The sequence below is a fragment of the Panthera pardus genome, unplaced genomic scaffold, assembly GCF_024362965.1.
Source record: "Panthera pardus isolate Hobbes unplaced genomic scaffold, ASM2436296v1 HiC_scaffold_11, whole genome shotgun sequence".
Taxonomy (NCBI): Eukaryota; Metazoa; Chordata; class Mammalia; order Carnivora; family Felidae; genus Panthera; species Panthera pardus.
This window is the reverse complement of record NW_026526666.1, coordinates 51,592,914-51,610,569: the sequence shown is the minus strand read 5'-3', so window position 1 is coordinate 51,610,569 and position 17,656 is coordinate 51,592,914. Positions and strand designations below refer to the sequence as shown.

The window sequence follows — 17,656 nt, the reverse complement described above, 5'->3', positions numbered from 1 at the left end:
ATCTGACTTGCTTTTCTTCCGAATGCTTCTTTTCTCTGGGGAAAAAGAAATGGATGAAATATTTGACTGCCCATGAAAGTACAGGTGAGGCTGCTGTGAGTTCAACCTCATGACTACTTGTAGGTTCACTTTTTTTATGAATTACTACGTGTATTTCTTATAGGTTTTAATTGATACTTGATTTCAAGTAAATATGAAGTGTGCTTTTTCAAAGGGAGTCACTAACTTAGAAATATTTGCTTGTATAGGAAGCTCAAAGTTTTTGAGAAAAAAAATGCATTTAGTGAGGGAGAAAAAAAGCAGAACATTCAAAAATGAATATTCAATGTTATAAATTAAGGAGGTTATGTTTAGATTGAGTAGGATCTGATTTTACCCACAGACCATATAGAGGTTGCAAACGTGATCTTTTAAATTTTTTTCTTTCTAATGTTTGTTATTTTTGAGAGAGCGAGAGACAGAGTCTGAGCAGGGAAGGGGCAGAGAGAAAGAGGCAGACACAGAATCTGAAACAGGCTCCAGGGTCTGAGCTGTCAGCACAGAGCCCGACATGGGGGTCGAACTCCAGAATGGCGAGATCATGACCTGAACCAAAGTTGGATGCTTAACCGACTGAGCCACCCAGGCGCCTCGCAAACATGTGATCTTTGACCCATATCTGGGCCACAAATGTTTTTTTGTTTGGCCAGTCTAGTGATTTTAAAAACCTAGAATATTTTATATAAAATCTGAATTTAGGCTTCTCATGATTAGTCAGAGGTTCTGGCACCGCTGGGTACAGCATTCCTTTATAGCAACAATTGGTTGGAGCCAAATAGCAGTCAGGAAAGAGCCCAGTCTGCCTTGGTGTCCAGAAACTTCACCAAGAGAGAGGACTGCCTTCTACAGTGGAGTACGTGTAAGGAACAGTGCGAGATAGTTAGAGTCAGGAAGGGAGTTCTCAGAGGCAGGGTAATGTTTTATTTGAAAACATCATATATATATTGAATATTTAGGTATGATACATTACTGAATTTTCCAGATTATTAAAGCAATCTTTCTGTGTTGTAAATTTTAGAAAGAATGTTTGTAAAAATGCTTAATATATGCCTTTTTTAATGGTTTAGGATTCTTTTCATGAACACAAATAGTTGTATTCTATGTAGTACGATGTATGAAGTAAGAGTTGGATTAGGATACCTCCAGATCCCTTCCAAATGACTAGTGTGCTCAGTTGACTGAGTTTTTTTCGTGTTTATTTAGCTACAAATGTCTTATTCTTTTCTAATAGGCTTGGAAGTAAAGTATATTAGGCGTTGTGACATTTCTGAAACTCAAGGATTTTTTTAAACTTATTTTATACTATGTTCTGGATGGTTGAGGTTGGAAGTAATCTGACCTCATAAATAGCAGATTATTTGTATCCTTTTTGGGACATGGAATTGTACCCAGTATTTTTTTTCTTTCAAACACAGACATCTTTTTCATTGAAAAAGTGGGTTCTAGTTGTTTTTGTTCATGTTGTCCCATTGCAAATAGACTGAGTTTTAGATATTTTTCAATGAATTTTTGAGAAATTCATCAAGTAATACATAGGCACAAAAAAAGTAATTACTTCAAAGGTGATACTAATGGCTTTCTCAGTTTCCATTGCATTTGAATTGGCCTAGGCTGAACTGCAAGAATAGTGGAACTTGAAGAATACAATGTTTTCGATGGCCTTTACTACTTGCTGAATGCTTCTACAAATAGATTGATTTTTTTTTGGTTTCGGACTAAGGAAGATCTTTTGAAGTAGATAGTGTTTGTAGTATCAGGTTTCTGCCCAAGGGAATATTTATTGTCCTTACAATACTAATTGTAGGCAGTTAACAAAAGTTGGTGGGAAAAAATTAGGAATAGAGGCTTCATGTAAAAAAATTTTTGGTCCACTGGTAAGAGGCTGTGTCCTTTGTAACGTCTGTACTTTGGAATTGATATTAGTAATAAGAGTCACATGACCCAGGCTCAGTAATTTGTCTCTGGACTTTCCCAGTGTAAACCTGTACAGGTAAAATACAAGACTTTACCTGTAAGACTAGTAGCCATTAGATGTAGGGATTTAGGGAAGGGAAGGAAATAAAATTATTAAATGAATGCACATGATATGTTTAATTTATCTTTTGAATCTTTGAAAAGATGTAAGATACCTTAGTAATTTTGTATTAGGGTACGATTTTATTACCAAGCTGACACTTGCCTTAACTCTGAAGCAAAATATTTATTTACACAAAGCACCAGACTCCCTGCCCCTAATAATTTATCTTGGGGATTTTTACCTCAAGGAGACAGCCTAGTAGGCTAGGAAAAGAATGGTTAATTGGTCTCAACAAGGCAAAAATAAGTCAAGTAAAACCAAGAAGTCAGATTAAGGCAAGAAAAGTGAAATTGAAAGTTAGAAAACAGTGTGGTATATATATGGAGAGGATTGGAGTGAGAAGGGGAAAAAGGTTCACCCACACTTTGTTATTTCTTGTAATGAGAGAGTAAAGTGGCAAGGCTTTAAATATAAATGGCTTTGCAAGTAATGACAAAAAATGGGAGACTTCAGGTAAGTAATATAGCACTCAACTTGGTGCTGTGTACTCATGTGAGTTTGTTTTGTTTTTGTTTTAGTTGGTGAAAGAGTATACGTAGTTAGGAATTAAGCATAATTATTTTTTACAATATTTGCATTCAATAGGAATTAGGATAATAGTGTACAAAGTTGTGGTGTGAGGTTGTTCTAGGATCTTCCTGCCTACAAAGGAGAAGAAAAGTACAGCATGATTTGTAGGAATACATGATTATTGACTAAGTGTCCTAGAAGGTTGCTGTGTGAACTGAAAAGTTTTGGGAATGTTTTTTCATTAAAAACTCAAAAAGAAGGAATAATGATTGGGACTATTAGGGACTTATCCCTAATAGTCTGTTTTTCAAGAAGTCAACTTCTAATGCTTTGTTTTACTTACTGGTTCTCTCACTGGACTGAAGGAAGAGCATACTGATGTAATATATTACTAGTTAATGGTATTAACCTTTGTTATTAAGTAAAAAGCTACAACTAAATTAGTGGCTCTCGATGTTTTCTCATGGAACTTTTGTGTCTAGTCCCTTAGCCAGTACCAAGGTGCTGTATTAAAACTATGCCATGCTTTTCTTAATTATCCAAAGAAATTAATACACTTTTCTAAGTGTTTTTATTTTGTAAATCATTCTAAAACTTTGATAGTTTGTTAACTTAATTTGTACTATAAGGTGATTTCTGATTTAGAAATAATAGTTATTTTATATTTAATATTAGTATTATGTTCGTCAAAGAGCAGGATGACTTCTAAGTGCTTCACCACCTGATCTGGCTTGCAGTTCAGTCATCTTAGTAAAAATAGGTTCTCTTCAAGTATTCTTTGAGGTAGGATACTTAATGTCTCTGAGGCTGTGGCTTGCAGGAAGCTTAGAATGCAGTAAAAGCACAGGCACTGAATTAGCAGACCCACGATTCAGATTCCGTCCTTGCCGCCTACTGGCTCTGTGAGTTTAAACGTGCTGCTTAAACTCAGCCTCAAGTTTTGGTTTTGTTCAAGTTTGGGTTTGAAGATTAAATGAGATACAATGTATGTGACGTGCTTGAGCCATAGTATTTGGCACACAGTAAGCACTCAGAATATGGTATTTATACTGAAAATTGAGGGAGATGACAAGAACCCTGAACCTTGAGTGTCCCCTTATCCGTAATAGTCTGTTTTTCCAGAAGTCAACGTCTAACGCTTTGTTTTACTTACTGGTTCTCTTACTGGACTGAAGGAAGAGCATACTGATGTAATATATTACTAGTTAATGGTTTTAACCTTTATTATTAACTAATATAACTTTTTAACAGTTTAAATTGATAAAAAATTGCTGATTGATTTTTTAAATGTTAAATAACTCGTTTATTCATAAAAAAATGAATTTGTAAACTTAAGTCCAGGTTTGGCAATAGTCAATTGTGGGGTAGTTTATAGAATGTATATGCTGAGCATTTGCAATCTACTATTACAGGCTTGACCCTATTGAGTACAGCAGTATTCCCCAGCCAGCAGGCTAAAAATAGATTAGCTTACACATCAGTTAGCTATTAGATTATTTTTAATGAGTTCATAAGAGTTCTGTATGCCATTTTAATAAATTTCAGTTTTATATTCTCTATCTGAATTATTTCAGACCAAAATCAACTAAATAAATTAAGGACGGCTACTTACATGCTGAAATATATTTCCGTGGAAGTGCTAATAGAATAATATTTGAATGTAGCTGTATTTTCATTACACTGTGTATTCAGATGACTGTATATCTCCCATGACTGTATTCTCATGGGCCATAAAGACTCATACTCATTGGGTCTATTAAATATCAGTCAGATGATTAAGAATTGTGGTAATTCCCACATGAATTACCATTCTTACTTGATATGATCCATTATTCTTTACAACTGAAATTTTGTGTTTAGATGACAGTACTCTTTTTAAGAGCTGTACACACTTTTTTTAAAGCTATACTTCTCCCACCCCACCAGTTACAATTTTAACTGTGAATATATAGAGGTGAAACAGGACAAAAAATAATCCCTTAGACAAGAGTGTTTTTTTTACAGGGACAGAGTGATGAGTAAGGGTAAGAGTTTTAGAAAACTAATACTCGATGTGCATAGCTTTTCCCTGATACTTTTGTTTGACCTGTATCCAACTTCAAATAACATACACATTAAATAAATATTAATAAGATAACACTTCATTTGGTTTACCAAACTTTTTAAAATATTCTTTACCAGGAGGTTCAGCAACGTCAGATGACCATGAATTTGATCCATCAGCTGACATGCTGGTTCATGATTTTGATGATGAACGAACATTAGAAGAGGAAGAAATGATGGAAGGAGAAACAAACTTCAGTTCTGAAATAGAGGATCTTGCAAGGGTAAATAACAATAAGAGCTAGAGGATGAAGTAGTTAACGGCTTTTTTTGCAGATAGAGGAAACATTTGAAATTTTCATTCTCTACCTTTGTTTTTGGGGAAGAGTGGTGTTACATATAATTGATAGTGAAAAATTCTGTGTGGTTGTAGGTGAGATATTTAAAGTTTGAAATGAAAGGCATTTTTTTTAAAAAGGAATAGCTATTATGTGGAATAGAATTACTTGAGTAAAACATCACAGTTATCTGGTCAAAAATAGGCTATAAAGGTATGCTGAATTTCCTCTTACATACCTCTGTCCTCTCCCAGTTACTGACCTTTTACTCGCACCCTTTCAGAGCCAGAATTTTTTTTTTAATTTTTTAACGTTTATTATTTTTGAGAGACAGAAAGAGACAGAGTGCGAGCAAGGGAGGGGCAGAGAGAGAGGAAGACAGAATCTGAAGCAGGCTCCAGGCTCTGAGCTATCAGCACAGAGCCCGACGCGGGGCTCTAACCCATGAACCATGAGATTATGACCTAAGCCGAAGTCTGACGCTTAACTGACTGAGCCACCCAGGCACCCCGAGCCAGAATTTCTTAATAGTGGTCATCATGTTTCTCATTTCCAATTTATTCCATAAAGTACTCTGGATAGTTTCTGTCCCCTCCTATCAATATGACCAATGATCTTACTATTCTATTCATCATTTTTCTCTCTATTCTCAGCCATATTCAACAGTTACTGCTTCCTTTTATTTGAACTCTGGAGTACCCTACTGTCCAGTTTTTCTTTTCTGTTTGTTTCTATTTAGTATCCTTTGCAGACTCATTTTCCTTCACCAAAGGTGAATTTGGAATTTAAATTTAGAATTCCCTAATTCTCAGTTCTGGATTTTTCTTCTGTCTATAAATCAGTGCGCTTCAGAATGTAGTATGAGAGTCAGCTGCTTCAGAATTGCTCATAGACTTAAGAAATGCGGATTTCTATGCCTCTCCCCAGGCATATAATTAGAATCTCTGTGGGGTGTATACACACCAAATTTGAAAATTACTAAATTAGGTGATCTGTTCTAATCCATTCCCATAGTGTCAGTATTCTTTATTTTTCTAGCATTAATATATTCCCTATTCCCAATTTTGTTTAACCTCCTGCTTGACATTTCTGCTTGGATATCTCCATAGACATCTTTACATTTTAAATGTCCAAAGCAGAACTGTTGATTGATCTCCTACTTCCTCCATCTGTTCCTTCCCTATCTTCAACATAAAAAATGGCACTGTTTTACCTTATTGCCTAAATCAGAAATCAGGAAATCCTCTTCCTTCATTCCTAATACTCAATCCTGAATAAGCCTGTCATTTCTTTCCACAAAGATACCTCTTATCTGACTGTTGTTCTATCTCTGCTGCCACTGTCTTGCCCAGGTCACCATCATTTGTAGCCTAGCCTATTACCACAGCTTCCTAACTGGATTCTCCATCTTTAAAAGAGGATTCTCCTCTTTTACCATTCTTTCATCCGGTGTATTTCTATAATAATCATGATGGTATTTTCAAAATATTAATGCAGTTGTGTCAGCCTTTTATTTAAAACTGCAGTGTCTTCCTGTTACATGGGAAGAAAATCCAAACTCCTTGACCTGGCCAGCAAGGCCCCTGTCATGCTGTTACATAGCCACACCAGGTGCTTCTGTTCTTAGATATGCTGTTTCTTCCTGCTTTAAGGCCTTTCAGCTTTTTCCTACTCCTTGGTATGTGCTTTCTGAGGCTGGTTCCTTATCCCCTTAAGTCTGGGCTTAATGTTGCCTTCTCACAGTGACCTTACCTGTTCCCAGTTAGCTTTTTTTTAATCCACTGTACCCGATTCAATACTTTCTTTATAACTAACACAATTTGTAATTATATGTTTGTCTCATTTATTGTCTGTGTCCTCCTTTAGTTCCATGAGAGGAGGGACAGTGTTTTATTCACCAGTGTATTTCCTGATACTTAGCAAGAGTGGTCAAATTTTTTGGATGAAATGATAAATCACTCTGGTATGCTCTTATTAAAATGTATTGTGTATATGATCTGGTACACCCCATGACAAAAAGAACATACAAAATAAGTAAGACGTAGTATCAGCCTTTACACGTTTAGAGTACATAATATTTTGGAAAAATTAATTCTTGTATAGTAATATGTGTTGCCGAGTTTTAGTTTTTATATTGCACATTTAAAGAACTAGAAAAGGAATTCTATTACTATCTAGTCAAATCTTGTCAGATGGTCCCCTTTTGGATCTTTTAGTAATTAAAACTAGCTTAATCCACAGTGCCTAAGCAATTCAGTGTTTTATTGTTTTAAGCCAGAAAACAATTGGTCTTAGTGACCATGATGTATAGTTGTTATAAAAGCTTTTCAAGAATGGGTTAAAAAGCACTTGAGGAGCGTGGAGTCAAAACTGTTCTTTACAAGAGGCTAGAAAGTCATTCAGAAGACTGTTATAGTTTGTTTGAATGATCTAGAACCTATGTGAACATCAAAGGAAATGGTTGATTTAGGACTCAGTCGTAGTCACTTCATATATTCATTAAATGGAAGGCAGTTATTTGCCTGTATTTCACAGAAACTTCTATCACTTTAGGTATATTTTCATTTCTGAATAACCCATCCATGGGATAACCATGAAAGGAGGAAAATCTTATATATTCCATTTTCTCACACTCTATGTTGCTGAAATAATTAAGTAGTCACTCAGGAGGAGATAATCAGTACAGGTTGTGTGGTAGAATGATTATTGGTTGTTTTTTTTTTTTTTTTTTTTCTGTTTCTGAAAACAGGCTATTACATTTAATTAGTACAAAATTGCTAATGAGCTTTGCTAAAAGTTTGGGCCTGTTGTTGTTTCCTATTTCTCCTTTATTCTGCCTCCTTTGGTCTTTTACAGCCTCCCCATATTTGCTTTCAGGTGACCCTTCCTTAGGAAAAAGAATTTAAAATAGAATTTTTTATAGAGGATATAGAAAGGAAGAGAAAGGGGAGCCAATCTTTTATCATTCTCCTCAAACAGGCTGTCTTACATCTTTTCAGATGCTTCTAACTTTTCCCAGAATAATTAAAATTTAGGTTTAAGTTGCGCATAATCACCAACGCTTCATCTGTAACCTGCAGCTAAGCTAGTTTAGGGCCAATATGTTGTGTTTCTTAAAGTTATAAACTTTTTAGGTATGAACCAAACCAAACTGGTTTTTGTTTTTATTTAAAAAATGAGCCAGATTTTCTCACTGATTACTGATATTCTTTTATAGAAATGAAACATTACAGTTCTGTCAAGAATCAGGTGATTTTTTACCTGGCATGTTGGTTGTATGACATGGACTTCTGATGTAATTGTGGCAGAATTTTGACTAGCAATTCATTCAGGAATTGTCAATAATTGCATGGCGTGTAGTTTTAAGTTCATTCAGTTTGAAATCTAAAGTTTTAAGTGAAAAGTAGCTTTTCATAGAAGAAGCTTTGATGTTTGTTGTTACATTTTGTACAGTTCAATACAGGCATGAATCTTAATATAAAATAATTATGTAAGTTCAGCATTTGAATATTTTAATAGAATTAGATATACAGGTTAGAATTTATAGTGGTAATCTTAGAAGGGGTATCAGAATCGTTCCTGTAGTGAATATACTTTTGTTTGCTTGAGTAGCAATATGCAGGCTGGCTTAACTCTGTTTTTCAAATGTACTCTTAAAATTCAAAGCCTTGTTTTGAATGGCACAAATGTAGCAGTCTGTTTGGGAGAAGAGGGATCAGGATCAGCTATATCTTTATGTATTTATCTGTATTTTTTTAAAAATCATGTTATAATAATATTATACTTAATACTCATTTTGAAGTGCTAGACACATAACCATCTGGTGAATCTCCAGAACTGGAAAATAAAGATTAAAATGTGAGAGGGTTTTGTGAAGTGTACACATGACAAGAATTACATAGAATAAAAAGAAACCCCAGTGTGGGAGTTCTAAAGAAAAGTTAACTGCCTCCATCCCTTTATAGTTTATCTTATAGTGAAGCCCCAACAATCCCAAGAGGTTGTTTACCTTAGGAACGGTCTGGTCTCTCTAGTCCAGTCTGGATGTGTAGTTCCTTATGCCATCCTGGCTGGAAATCAGTCTCTTTCCTCCTCCTTCCCCTCTTCTTTCAGTAGCATTTACTGGTAAATTGGTTGTGGTACACGGTATAAGAAGCGTACTGTGTCCATCCAACAGATGACCCTTGAATAGCCAATATCTGCTGTCTCCTGCAGTCATTTCTAAAAAGACTAACATGAACGCGGCTGAGAGGGACCCACTCCTCTATGGCTGGCAGATGGACACCACTCCAACCTTAAAATAGTGCTGTAGTTATTTGGTAACTTTACTGTTTTGAAGTTAAATGGCAGATAGATAAAATGTCTTTTGAAAACATCTGTTCTTTTCACCTCCAGCTAGCCTCCTTTTAGGTTATGCAGACGTGATTGCTCCTCTTTTTGTTATTGTGCTTAGTCAACTTATTTCTTAAAGCACAATATGCAAGTATAGTCCATGTTCCTGTATTTTTATTCATTTTGTGCTATGTCCATATCTTCCATATATTTCATTCATTCATTCATTCATTTATTGAGAGAGAGACAGCGCGCACTTGTGCACGCAAGTGAGGGAGGTGCAGAGAGAAAGAATCCCACGCAGGCTCCACTCTGTCAGCATTAGTACCCAACATGGGGCTCAGTCCCATGAACCGTTAGGTCATGACCTGAGCCGAAATGAAGAATCGGACGCTTAACCAACTGAGCATCCCAGGCACCCCTTCCTTATATTTCTTATTCCTTTTATTTCTCGGTTTTGAGGAAGGCAGTACATATGCATGTATATGTAAAGGTACTGTGAAACATTTAGTCAGACTTCCTGATTCAAAACTCTACTGCAGGTGTGTGACTCTGGACAAGTTACTTAATTTCATTAAGCGCCAGTGTTACTACAAGGATGATATACGTAAAACATTTAGCATAGTGTCCTATGTGATAATCACTCAATAAATCTTAGTAGTTTTTATCATTCATAAAACTCTCAAAGATACTTGTAACCCCCAAACTGTGATGTTCCATTCTACTTGACCCATAATTTTTTCTTTCACTTTGTTTCTCCCATTTCTATACTTACATACTACATTTGTATGGATGGTAATAAGACACTACTACTTTCTTGTGGTGTTTCAGTTTAACTTGAGGAAAGCCCCTTATTAGTACCTTATGGAACATAGACTTTGACCATATAAGTTAATGAGAGATTATCTGGAACAGGTGACTGGCAGACCCCAGTATAATAATGTGCTGAGTCAGCCACATTTTATTCAGCTTTTAGTCTTTTTTCAGAGACAAATGGCAAGGAACATTTGTTTTATAGGGTATCATTACTGTTTACATCAGTATTTTTGGAGGCAAATAATAGAGATCCATCTTGAACTTACTTAGACAAAATAAGGAATTTAATGTAAGGCTCATGTAATTTTAATAAGGGCAGGGAGATATCTAGTCCTTAGGGACTCAGTGCCACCAGAAGATATTTTCTGTTTCTGCTGTTCTACATGGTGGCATCCTTTTTCAGACCAACTTTGTTTATATGCTGTCAGTTTCCAGGTCTCCAAGATGTACTGCTTAAGATACTCTATGTTTTTTTAGCTGCTGTTGGTACAAATCTGGAAACAAACTATGGCCAGGCTTGGGTTATGTGCCCATTCCAAACTTATGGCCAGGAATGCAGTGATTCCAATTGGATCAGATGCTATGTAGTCCAGAAAGTGAGCTCTCAATCAAAATACATGCTTGGAATGGAGGAAAGAACATTCCTGAAAGAAGATGAATATGGAAATAGAGAAAGGATTTGAGGGGGTGGGGCAGACAATAAATTATCCTTACAGGGTACTTGTTAAATGCTACGTACATCCATTAGTGCATAGTAGGGACATAATAAATGCTACTTGAATTTGAAACTGAGGATTCCTCAGCAAAATTGATTTTGGTTTTTATTGTAGTACTTGTAGCTCAGTGTTTGCTGCAAGATCTTCACTTTATACCTTAGTTCAAGTAAGATATTTTTTATACTAATGTCAAACTCTGTCTTGTATTCCTCAGTCTTGATTGTCGTTTACTAACTTGTTGCTTACAAACTTGGTATTAGGTGACAAGAAGTTAAGTTAAAAGTCAATACCTAAGCATAAGCATAAAACCGCTATATCCTTTATTGTTAATATTAAGCAAGCATTTCCTCAGTGGAATAGGCAAGGATATTTTGTTTACACGTGATAGAACCCAGCTAAAATTAACTTTGAAGTTTATTAGAACTTTATTGGTTTTAATTTATTGTTTTTAATATTTCTTAGAACTGTTTTAGAAGTTATATGAATGTGTATCTGGGAATAAGGAGTGTCTAGAACAGAGATTCAGTGTCACCAAGACCTCTTAATCACTCTTTACTAATGGTTAAATCCTGTTGATTTCTTCAAGGTCTCTTGAGTTTTTTCTCTACCACATCCACTAATTTAACTAGTTTAAGCTCTAATTATACTACATGTGAACAATAGCAGTGGATTCCAACCTAGCTCTGTCTCTGACAAACTAAATCTTTCCCTGCCAAAGTCCATCTGGAACATTTTGTTACATGTATAATCTTCCCTAAGCCCTTGTAGTGTCAATCACTGCTCAACAGTTACTCTCAAATGCAGTCAAAAGTAGAGTGTAATACTTTCTACTAGAAACTAAATGAAACTAGAGAAAGGTAAAAATACAAGATCGAACTTATTTTAGTTACTACAGATGCCTTCTGCTCTAATTAGGGTAACCTTGTATTCATTTTTGTTTCTGTACCTGTGCGGTAGTCATTTCCTCTGACTTGAGTGACTTCTTTATCTGCCAGTTCTGTTACTGTTCCTTCACATTCAGTTAGGTCTCCAAATGTATTGTGACCAACCACTTTCAATTCTCCTCCGTTCTCTGCTTAGTCAATATTAGCAGTGTTGCTAAATTTTTCTTTGAGAAATGAAAAGTGAGTCACAGTTCTTTTTTATTTAAAGGGAACTTTTTATTGCTTTTTATGTACAGAAGACTCAACATTTAGCCCAGCTTGGTGGCCAGTTGTTTAGCCTTTGTCTTTTCTAGCTTGGCAGTGTGAGCTACTGACTTTGCATCTAGGATGTTGCCTCCCCAGTGACCGCAGATCTCATCATATCTGTCATGGTAATTGGTCCTGATGGCTTCCACCAGCTTGGCCAGAGCTCCTTTGTCTTCCAGGTTAACTTGTGTGAAGGTGACAGTGGTGCAGGTCTTCCTGTGGACCAAGTAGCCCAGCCTGGCCTTCCCCTTGATAATGCGGTGGGGAATCCCCATCTCACAACACAGAACAGTCAGGACGACAACCAACTCAGGGGGATCCACAGCATGTGCAATCACTACCAACTGAGCCTTCTTGTTTCTGTTAAGTTGGTGACAGTATTAACCCCGGCTGGAAGGACAGACAGCCTCTTAATGGGGACATCCCCTTTGTCAGCAGCTTTCTTCTCAGCCCGGGTCAACAGTCTCTGCTTTCTTTTCTTTCTTCATCTTTGGTCTGTATTTATGGGTCAGCCAAAGCAGTTAAGTAGCTCTTTGGCAGTCCAAGACATGGGTGAACTGGTTAATCCCGTGAGGCTCTTTCAGACATTGATAGAGACTAGCCCTTTGCTGCTGCAGTTGGATGTAGCGGGGCCATTTGACAAAGCAGGTGGGGTTCCTTTTGGGCTAGGTACCCTGTCCGATACCAAAACTCTTGAGCCTCTTCTCAAACAGCAGGTTGACCACCTTCTTGGCTTCCTGCTTCCTCATGACAGCAGGGGTTGGGGCCACCTTCTTCCCTTTAGCCTTCTGTCCTTTTGGCATCTTGGATGGCTGGAAAAGAGCTCAAGTGAATCATCCTTCTTAAATGCTTATCTAGGGGGACAAATTCTTGACCTAACCATGGAAATGAGACATTCCACGTTCCCGATAGTAATTAAAAAAAAACCCAAAAAACAAAATAAAAAAACTCTTCCATGCAGTTAGTATGTCACCTATCCTTTTGACATATAACTGACCTGGGTTAACAGATGTTAGTGATAAGCCTTATTAACAATAATAATCAAACTTTATTACCTCTCACTGGAAAGGAAATTTGCAGGTATCTTAGACGTAAGATAAGTGGTTCTCAAGGTAGTCTCATACCAAGAGCATCAGTATCACCTGGCACATATAAAGTGCACATATAAGTGCAGATACTCAGGCCCAACCTCTGCCCTGCTATAGTAGAAACTTGGATGGGGCCCAGCACTCTGTTTTGATAAGCCCTGAAGGTGATTCTATTGCCCTCGAATATAAGAAACCAAAGCTAGAAAGCCCGCAGACATTTGATCGATAACCTGCCTACTTTGTATGTTCTTTCAAAGCATCAGTTAACTCACTTTTAAAAATCAGACGTAATAGCAGTCTATATTAGGGAAGTTTTAAAGATGAGATATTGATGAAACAAACTCTTCATGAATTCTTAAAGTCTGTGTAAATATTAGTTGCAAACTTAACGCTGAAGCTTTTTTGGTGCGTTCTTGTTCATAGTAGTGACTGCCATTGTCAGACCTTCTAATTTGTGGTATAGAATGAGTTTATGGAAAATACGAGCTGGGATTAGGTCTAGGTATTATAGAAAAGTCTCTCAGGGCATGAGGTTTCTTTCTGCTTGGTTTTCTTACTTGTACATAAAGGTAATAAACTGTCCCACTGGTGCTTTTAAAGATCTGTTGAGATTGCATAATACTCTTCCTTTGCTCTTGTTCAGAAGAGAGAGAATAAGATAGTGGAATCAAAGCACTTATCACAAATGTGCACATAGAAGACACTTTAGGGCGGCTGTTTGTTATTACTGTGTATACAACCAACCTTGTCTGTAGCTTTCTTTTATTCTACTTTCTTGATTTTGAAGTTCTGTTTTAGTTCTTAAATCCTGATTTTCTAATTCCAAATTTCTGTGTCCTGTACCAGGTCCATGGTACGTGGATCTCTGCATGGATTAGATCCTTGAACACCTCAAGCACTGTTTGTGTTATTGCACTTTGAGAAATACAATAGGAGATGCCAGTTAAGTATGCCAGCTAGTCATTCAGCTGGAGTGGTAGTACCTTACCTGTTACAGTTACCACTTTTCAGGTTGTGGCTGTTGGGGGTCACCAGGGCTCTCAGAATTGATTTCTCTTTTAGAGATAGATTCACAAACTAATATATAACTAGAATCTCCATTTACAATGTGAAATACCCGTGTTAAAAATAATTTTCTTCCTACCTCTTTCTGTAAGAAAAATTTTTCAAATCATAAACATTAGTTGCTTCCTGCACACAAATTCTGAGTGATGGGAGTTAAACGTATGATCTAAGTACTTAGTGTCATCAGGTTATATCATCCAATCTGATTTATCCATCTCTATTGGAACAATGTATGTAACACATGGGCAACTTATTTCTGTCCATGAATAATGCTGCAAGACTGCTGGAGAAATACAAAGCATGTTTTGTTTCATGGTTGCCCTTCTGGTAGGTTCAAAACTGCCTATTAAATTTTTCTCAGAGAGGTGGAGCGGGGGTTGTAGAAGGAGGGTGTGCGTGAATGTGTGTGTAATATGTTCAGGTGATTTGGATTACATTTTTTTTTTAATGTTTATTTATTACCGAGAGACAGAGAGACACAGAGTGTGAGCAGGGGAGGGGCAGAGAGGGGGAGACACAGACTCTGAAGCAGGCTCCAGGCCCGAGCTCTCAGCACAGAGCCCGACGTGGGGCTCAAACTCACAAACCGCGAGATCATGACCTGAGCCAAAGTCGCACGCTTAACTGACTGAGCCACCCAAAAACCCTTACATTTTCTTTTTATAGTCAAAATAGTCTCCTATTTCCCTGATACTTTATATCACTTGGTTACTGATTATTAGAGTACCTTCCATAGAACACTTGATTTCATTTCATTGCATATGGATATTTCTTCATTTCACTCTCAGGAGGTATGTTTTTTAATGGGTATTACTGGCTGAAGCAGTATTCTAACGTACTGAAGAGTGAGTATAGGCTTTTGGAATTAGACCTGAATTCTGGCTCTACTATTTGTACCCTGTATCATTTTGGGGGAAGTTGCTTAATCTGTGAGCCTGAGTTTCTCATCTGTGAGATGGGGTAATGTAACAGTTTTGTAAAATGGATTGTAAGGATTGCATATGACATGATTTTACATTATAGGTAACCCTAGAAAAGAATGTATGACTAATGTAATCCAGTATTATTCTTATATTATCATTATTGTTTCTTTTAATGTGTTTGTTTCTTTTTGTTTTATTGTTTCTTATTGTTTCTTTTAATTTTCCCACTCCCAAATTGTATATGGTACTCCTAAGTGTGAGTATCTATACATAGTGTTAATTGTCAAGCTACGTTTATTGATCGCACAGAAGAACGGTTCTAATTCTAAGCCAGTGTTACTTTTTATTATGCTTAAAGGTGTTATTGTTAGCAATTAGAATTGATCAGTCTCTTATAGAAATTCTTGAAAGACGAGGATTTTCCTAGGCTTCAGAATTATTTTGGCTCACCTTGTATGATTTGAGAATTCTCGATACAGGTCTAAAAGTTTTCTGTGTGGAATGAAGGCTGTAGATCTGTGAATTACAGGAAAATGAAATAATCATTTATTCAGAAGTTAACTTTTTATTTGGTCTATTTAGGAAGGAGACATGCCAATTCATGAACTTCTCAGTCTTTATGGTTATGATAGTACTATTCGACTCCCTGAAGAAGATGAGGAGGAGGAGGAAGAGGAAGAAGAAGGTGAAGACGATGAAGATGCTGATAACGATGATAACAGTGGCTGTAGTGGGGAAAATAAAGTAAGGTTATACACAGTAATTCTTAAGATTGTAGTCTTTTTTCTTGTTGCAGTAGTAATTTATTAATATTGGAAGTTGCCTGTAATCTACTCCTGAGAAAGTAATAGTTTTATCTGTGTCTTTGTGCATTTCTTTTCAGTGTCTCTTGTAAGTAAATTTGAACTAACTTAAAAAAAAAATACTGTTTCTAAGTAATAAAAACTAATTGGTAGTTCTGTATTCAGTTTTCTTATTATGTTTTGAAATAATTTGATTTATAGAGAAGCTCAAAGATAGTATAGAGTGTTCCTATATACTTTTTACCTGACTTCCCTTGTTTATATCTCATGTAACCATGGTATATTGTCAAAAGTAAGAAATTGGCACTGGTACTATTAACCATATTAATTAAACTATAGACGATTCAGATTTTGCCAGTTTCTCCACTAATGTCCTTTTTCCTGTTCCAGGATTCAACCCAGAATACCATGATGAATTTAGTGTATTTATTTTAGTTTTCTGGTTGTATTTGGAATACTGTAACCTTTCATCTGCAACAGTTTTCCTTACATCTTAAAGAAATTTAATTTTTTTATTCTACAGGAAGAGAATATAAAGGACTCATCAGGTCAAGAGGATGAAACTCAGTCTTCCAATGATGATCCGTCACAATCTGTTGCTTCTCAAGATGCCCAAGAAATAATCCGGCCACGTCGATGTAAATATTTTGATACAAGTAAGTATCACTGGTTGCTGTGTGGATAATTTTTACCATTTAATATATGATGGAAAATTCCATTTCTTGTTCATTCATCTGTTTGAATTCATTTACTCTGAAATCTCGCTGAACAGTGTTAGGTTTTGTTCTAGGCTATTAGTTTAGCAGTGCTAGGGCCCTTTTTGTCCGTGAGTAGATTGCAATAATTGTTGCATCACTGTACTACTTAATTTTGAATGTGTTCCTTTTTTTCCCCCCCAACGCTTCTTTGAATTTAGTTTGTTTCATGGTCATCTTTTTTAATTTCTCCTGGTATTTTCCTCGGTGTTAATTTTCTACTTTCTTTGCCTTTTAGCCTTTTTTACCTATATTCATAAATACTGCTTTTTTCTAATCAGTGGTTCCTAGTTCTAAAGAAGTGGTTTACTCTTGAAACGATAATATGTTTTATACGGAAGATCTCCTAATTTTACTACAGTTGTAATCTAGCCACAGATGACCAGTAGTTGAGACATTTAATGTACGTATCTTGAATATTTGCATGCTTCATTTGCTCCATGGTATTTCATTCTAAGCAGGAATCATTACTGTAGGTGACAGCTCTTTGATAAGAAAAAGGCAACCATTAGTGTTATCAGTTCAGACTTGTGGTCTAAATTTCTATGCTTTATTTAAAAGACAGAAAGACACTCGAAGAGCAACCACCTGTCATGAAATGTGTGGTAATGTAATAACTGATTAAACATGGCTACTGCTTCGTGTGAAGGATTTCTGTTACATACTTAGTTTGCAAGTGAATGTAGTGCTGCTAATATTTTATTGTGAGTTTTACGCACTGAGTCTGGGTGGCTCAGTCAGTTAAGCGACTGACGTTGGCTTAGGTCATGATCTTGCAGTTCGTGGGTTCAAGCCCTGCGTCAGGCTCTGTGCTGATAGCTTGGAGCCTGGAGCCCGCTTCAGATTCTGTGTCTCCTTCTCTCTCTGCCCTCTCACACTCAAACATTAAAAAAAAAATTTACTGAGTTTTGATCAAAGATCTGGTCCACTTGAAAAGAAAGTGTATCACTATAAAAAGAGA

At 36.3% G+C, this 17,656-nt stretch overlaps 1 protein-coding gene and 1 pseudogene across 13 annotated transcripts in view; one reads left to right on the top strand and one right to left on the bottom strand.

Moving 5' to 3' along the window:
• Nucleotides 1-17,656, top strand: part of MIER1 (MIER1 transcriptional regulator) — a 60,853-nt gene that overhangs the window by 15,194 nt on the left and 28,003 nt on the right. For 7 of the 13 annotated variants that reach the window (XR_008419228.1, XM_053894224.1, XM_019448945.2 and 4 more), the window contains exons 5-8: nt 48-84; nt 4,808-4,953; nt 15,720-15,881; nt 16,464-16,596. Coding sequence is in view for 12 of the 13 variants with exons in the window: in XM_053894224.1 (XP_053750199.1) it covers nt 48-84; nt 4,808-4,953; nt 15,720-15,881; nt 16,464-16,596 (478 nt within the window). In the remaining variant the exon portion in view is untranslated. The remainder of the gene's footprint in view (nt 1-47; nt 85-4,807; nt 4,954-15,719; nt 15,882-16,463; nt 16,597-17,656) is intronic. The other 6 variants (XM_019448948.2, XM_053894260.1, XM_019448952.2 and 3 more) reach the window with 1 other exon arrangement.
• Nucleotides 12,023-15,726, bottom strand: LOC109266718 (60S ribosomal protein L7a-like; annotated as a pseudogene).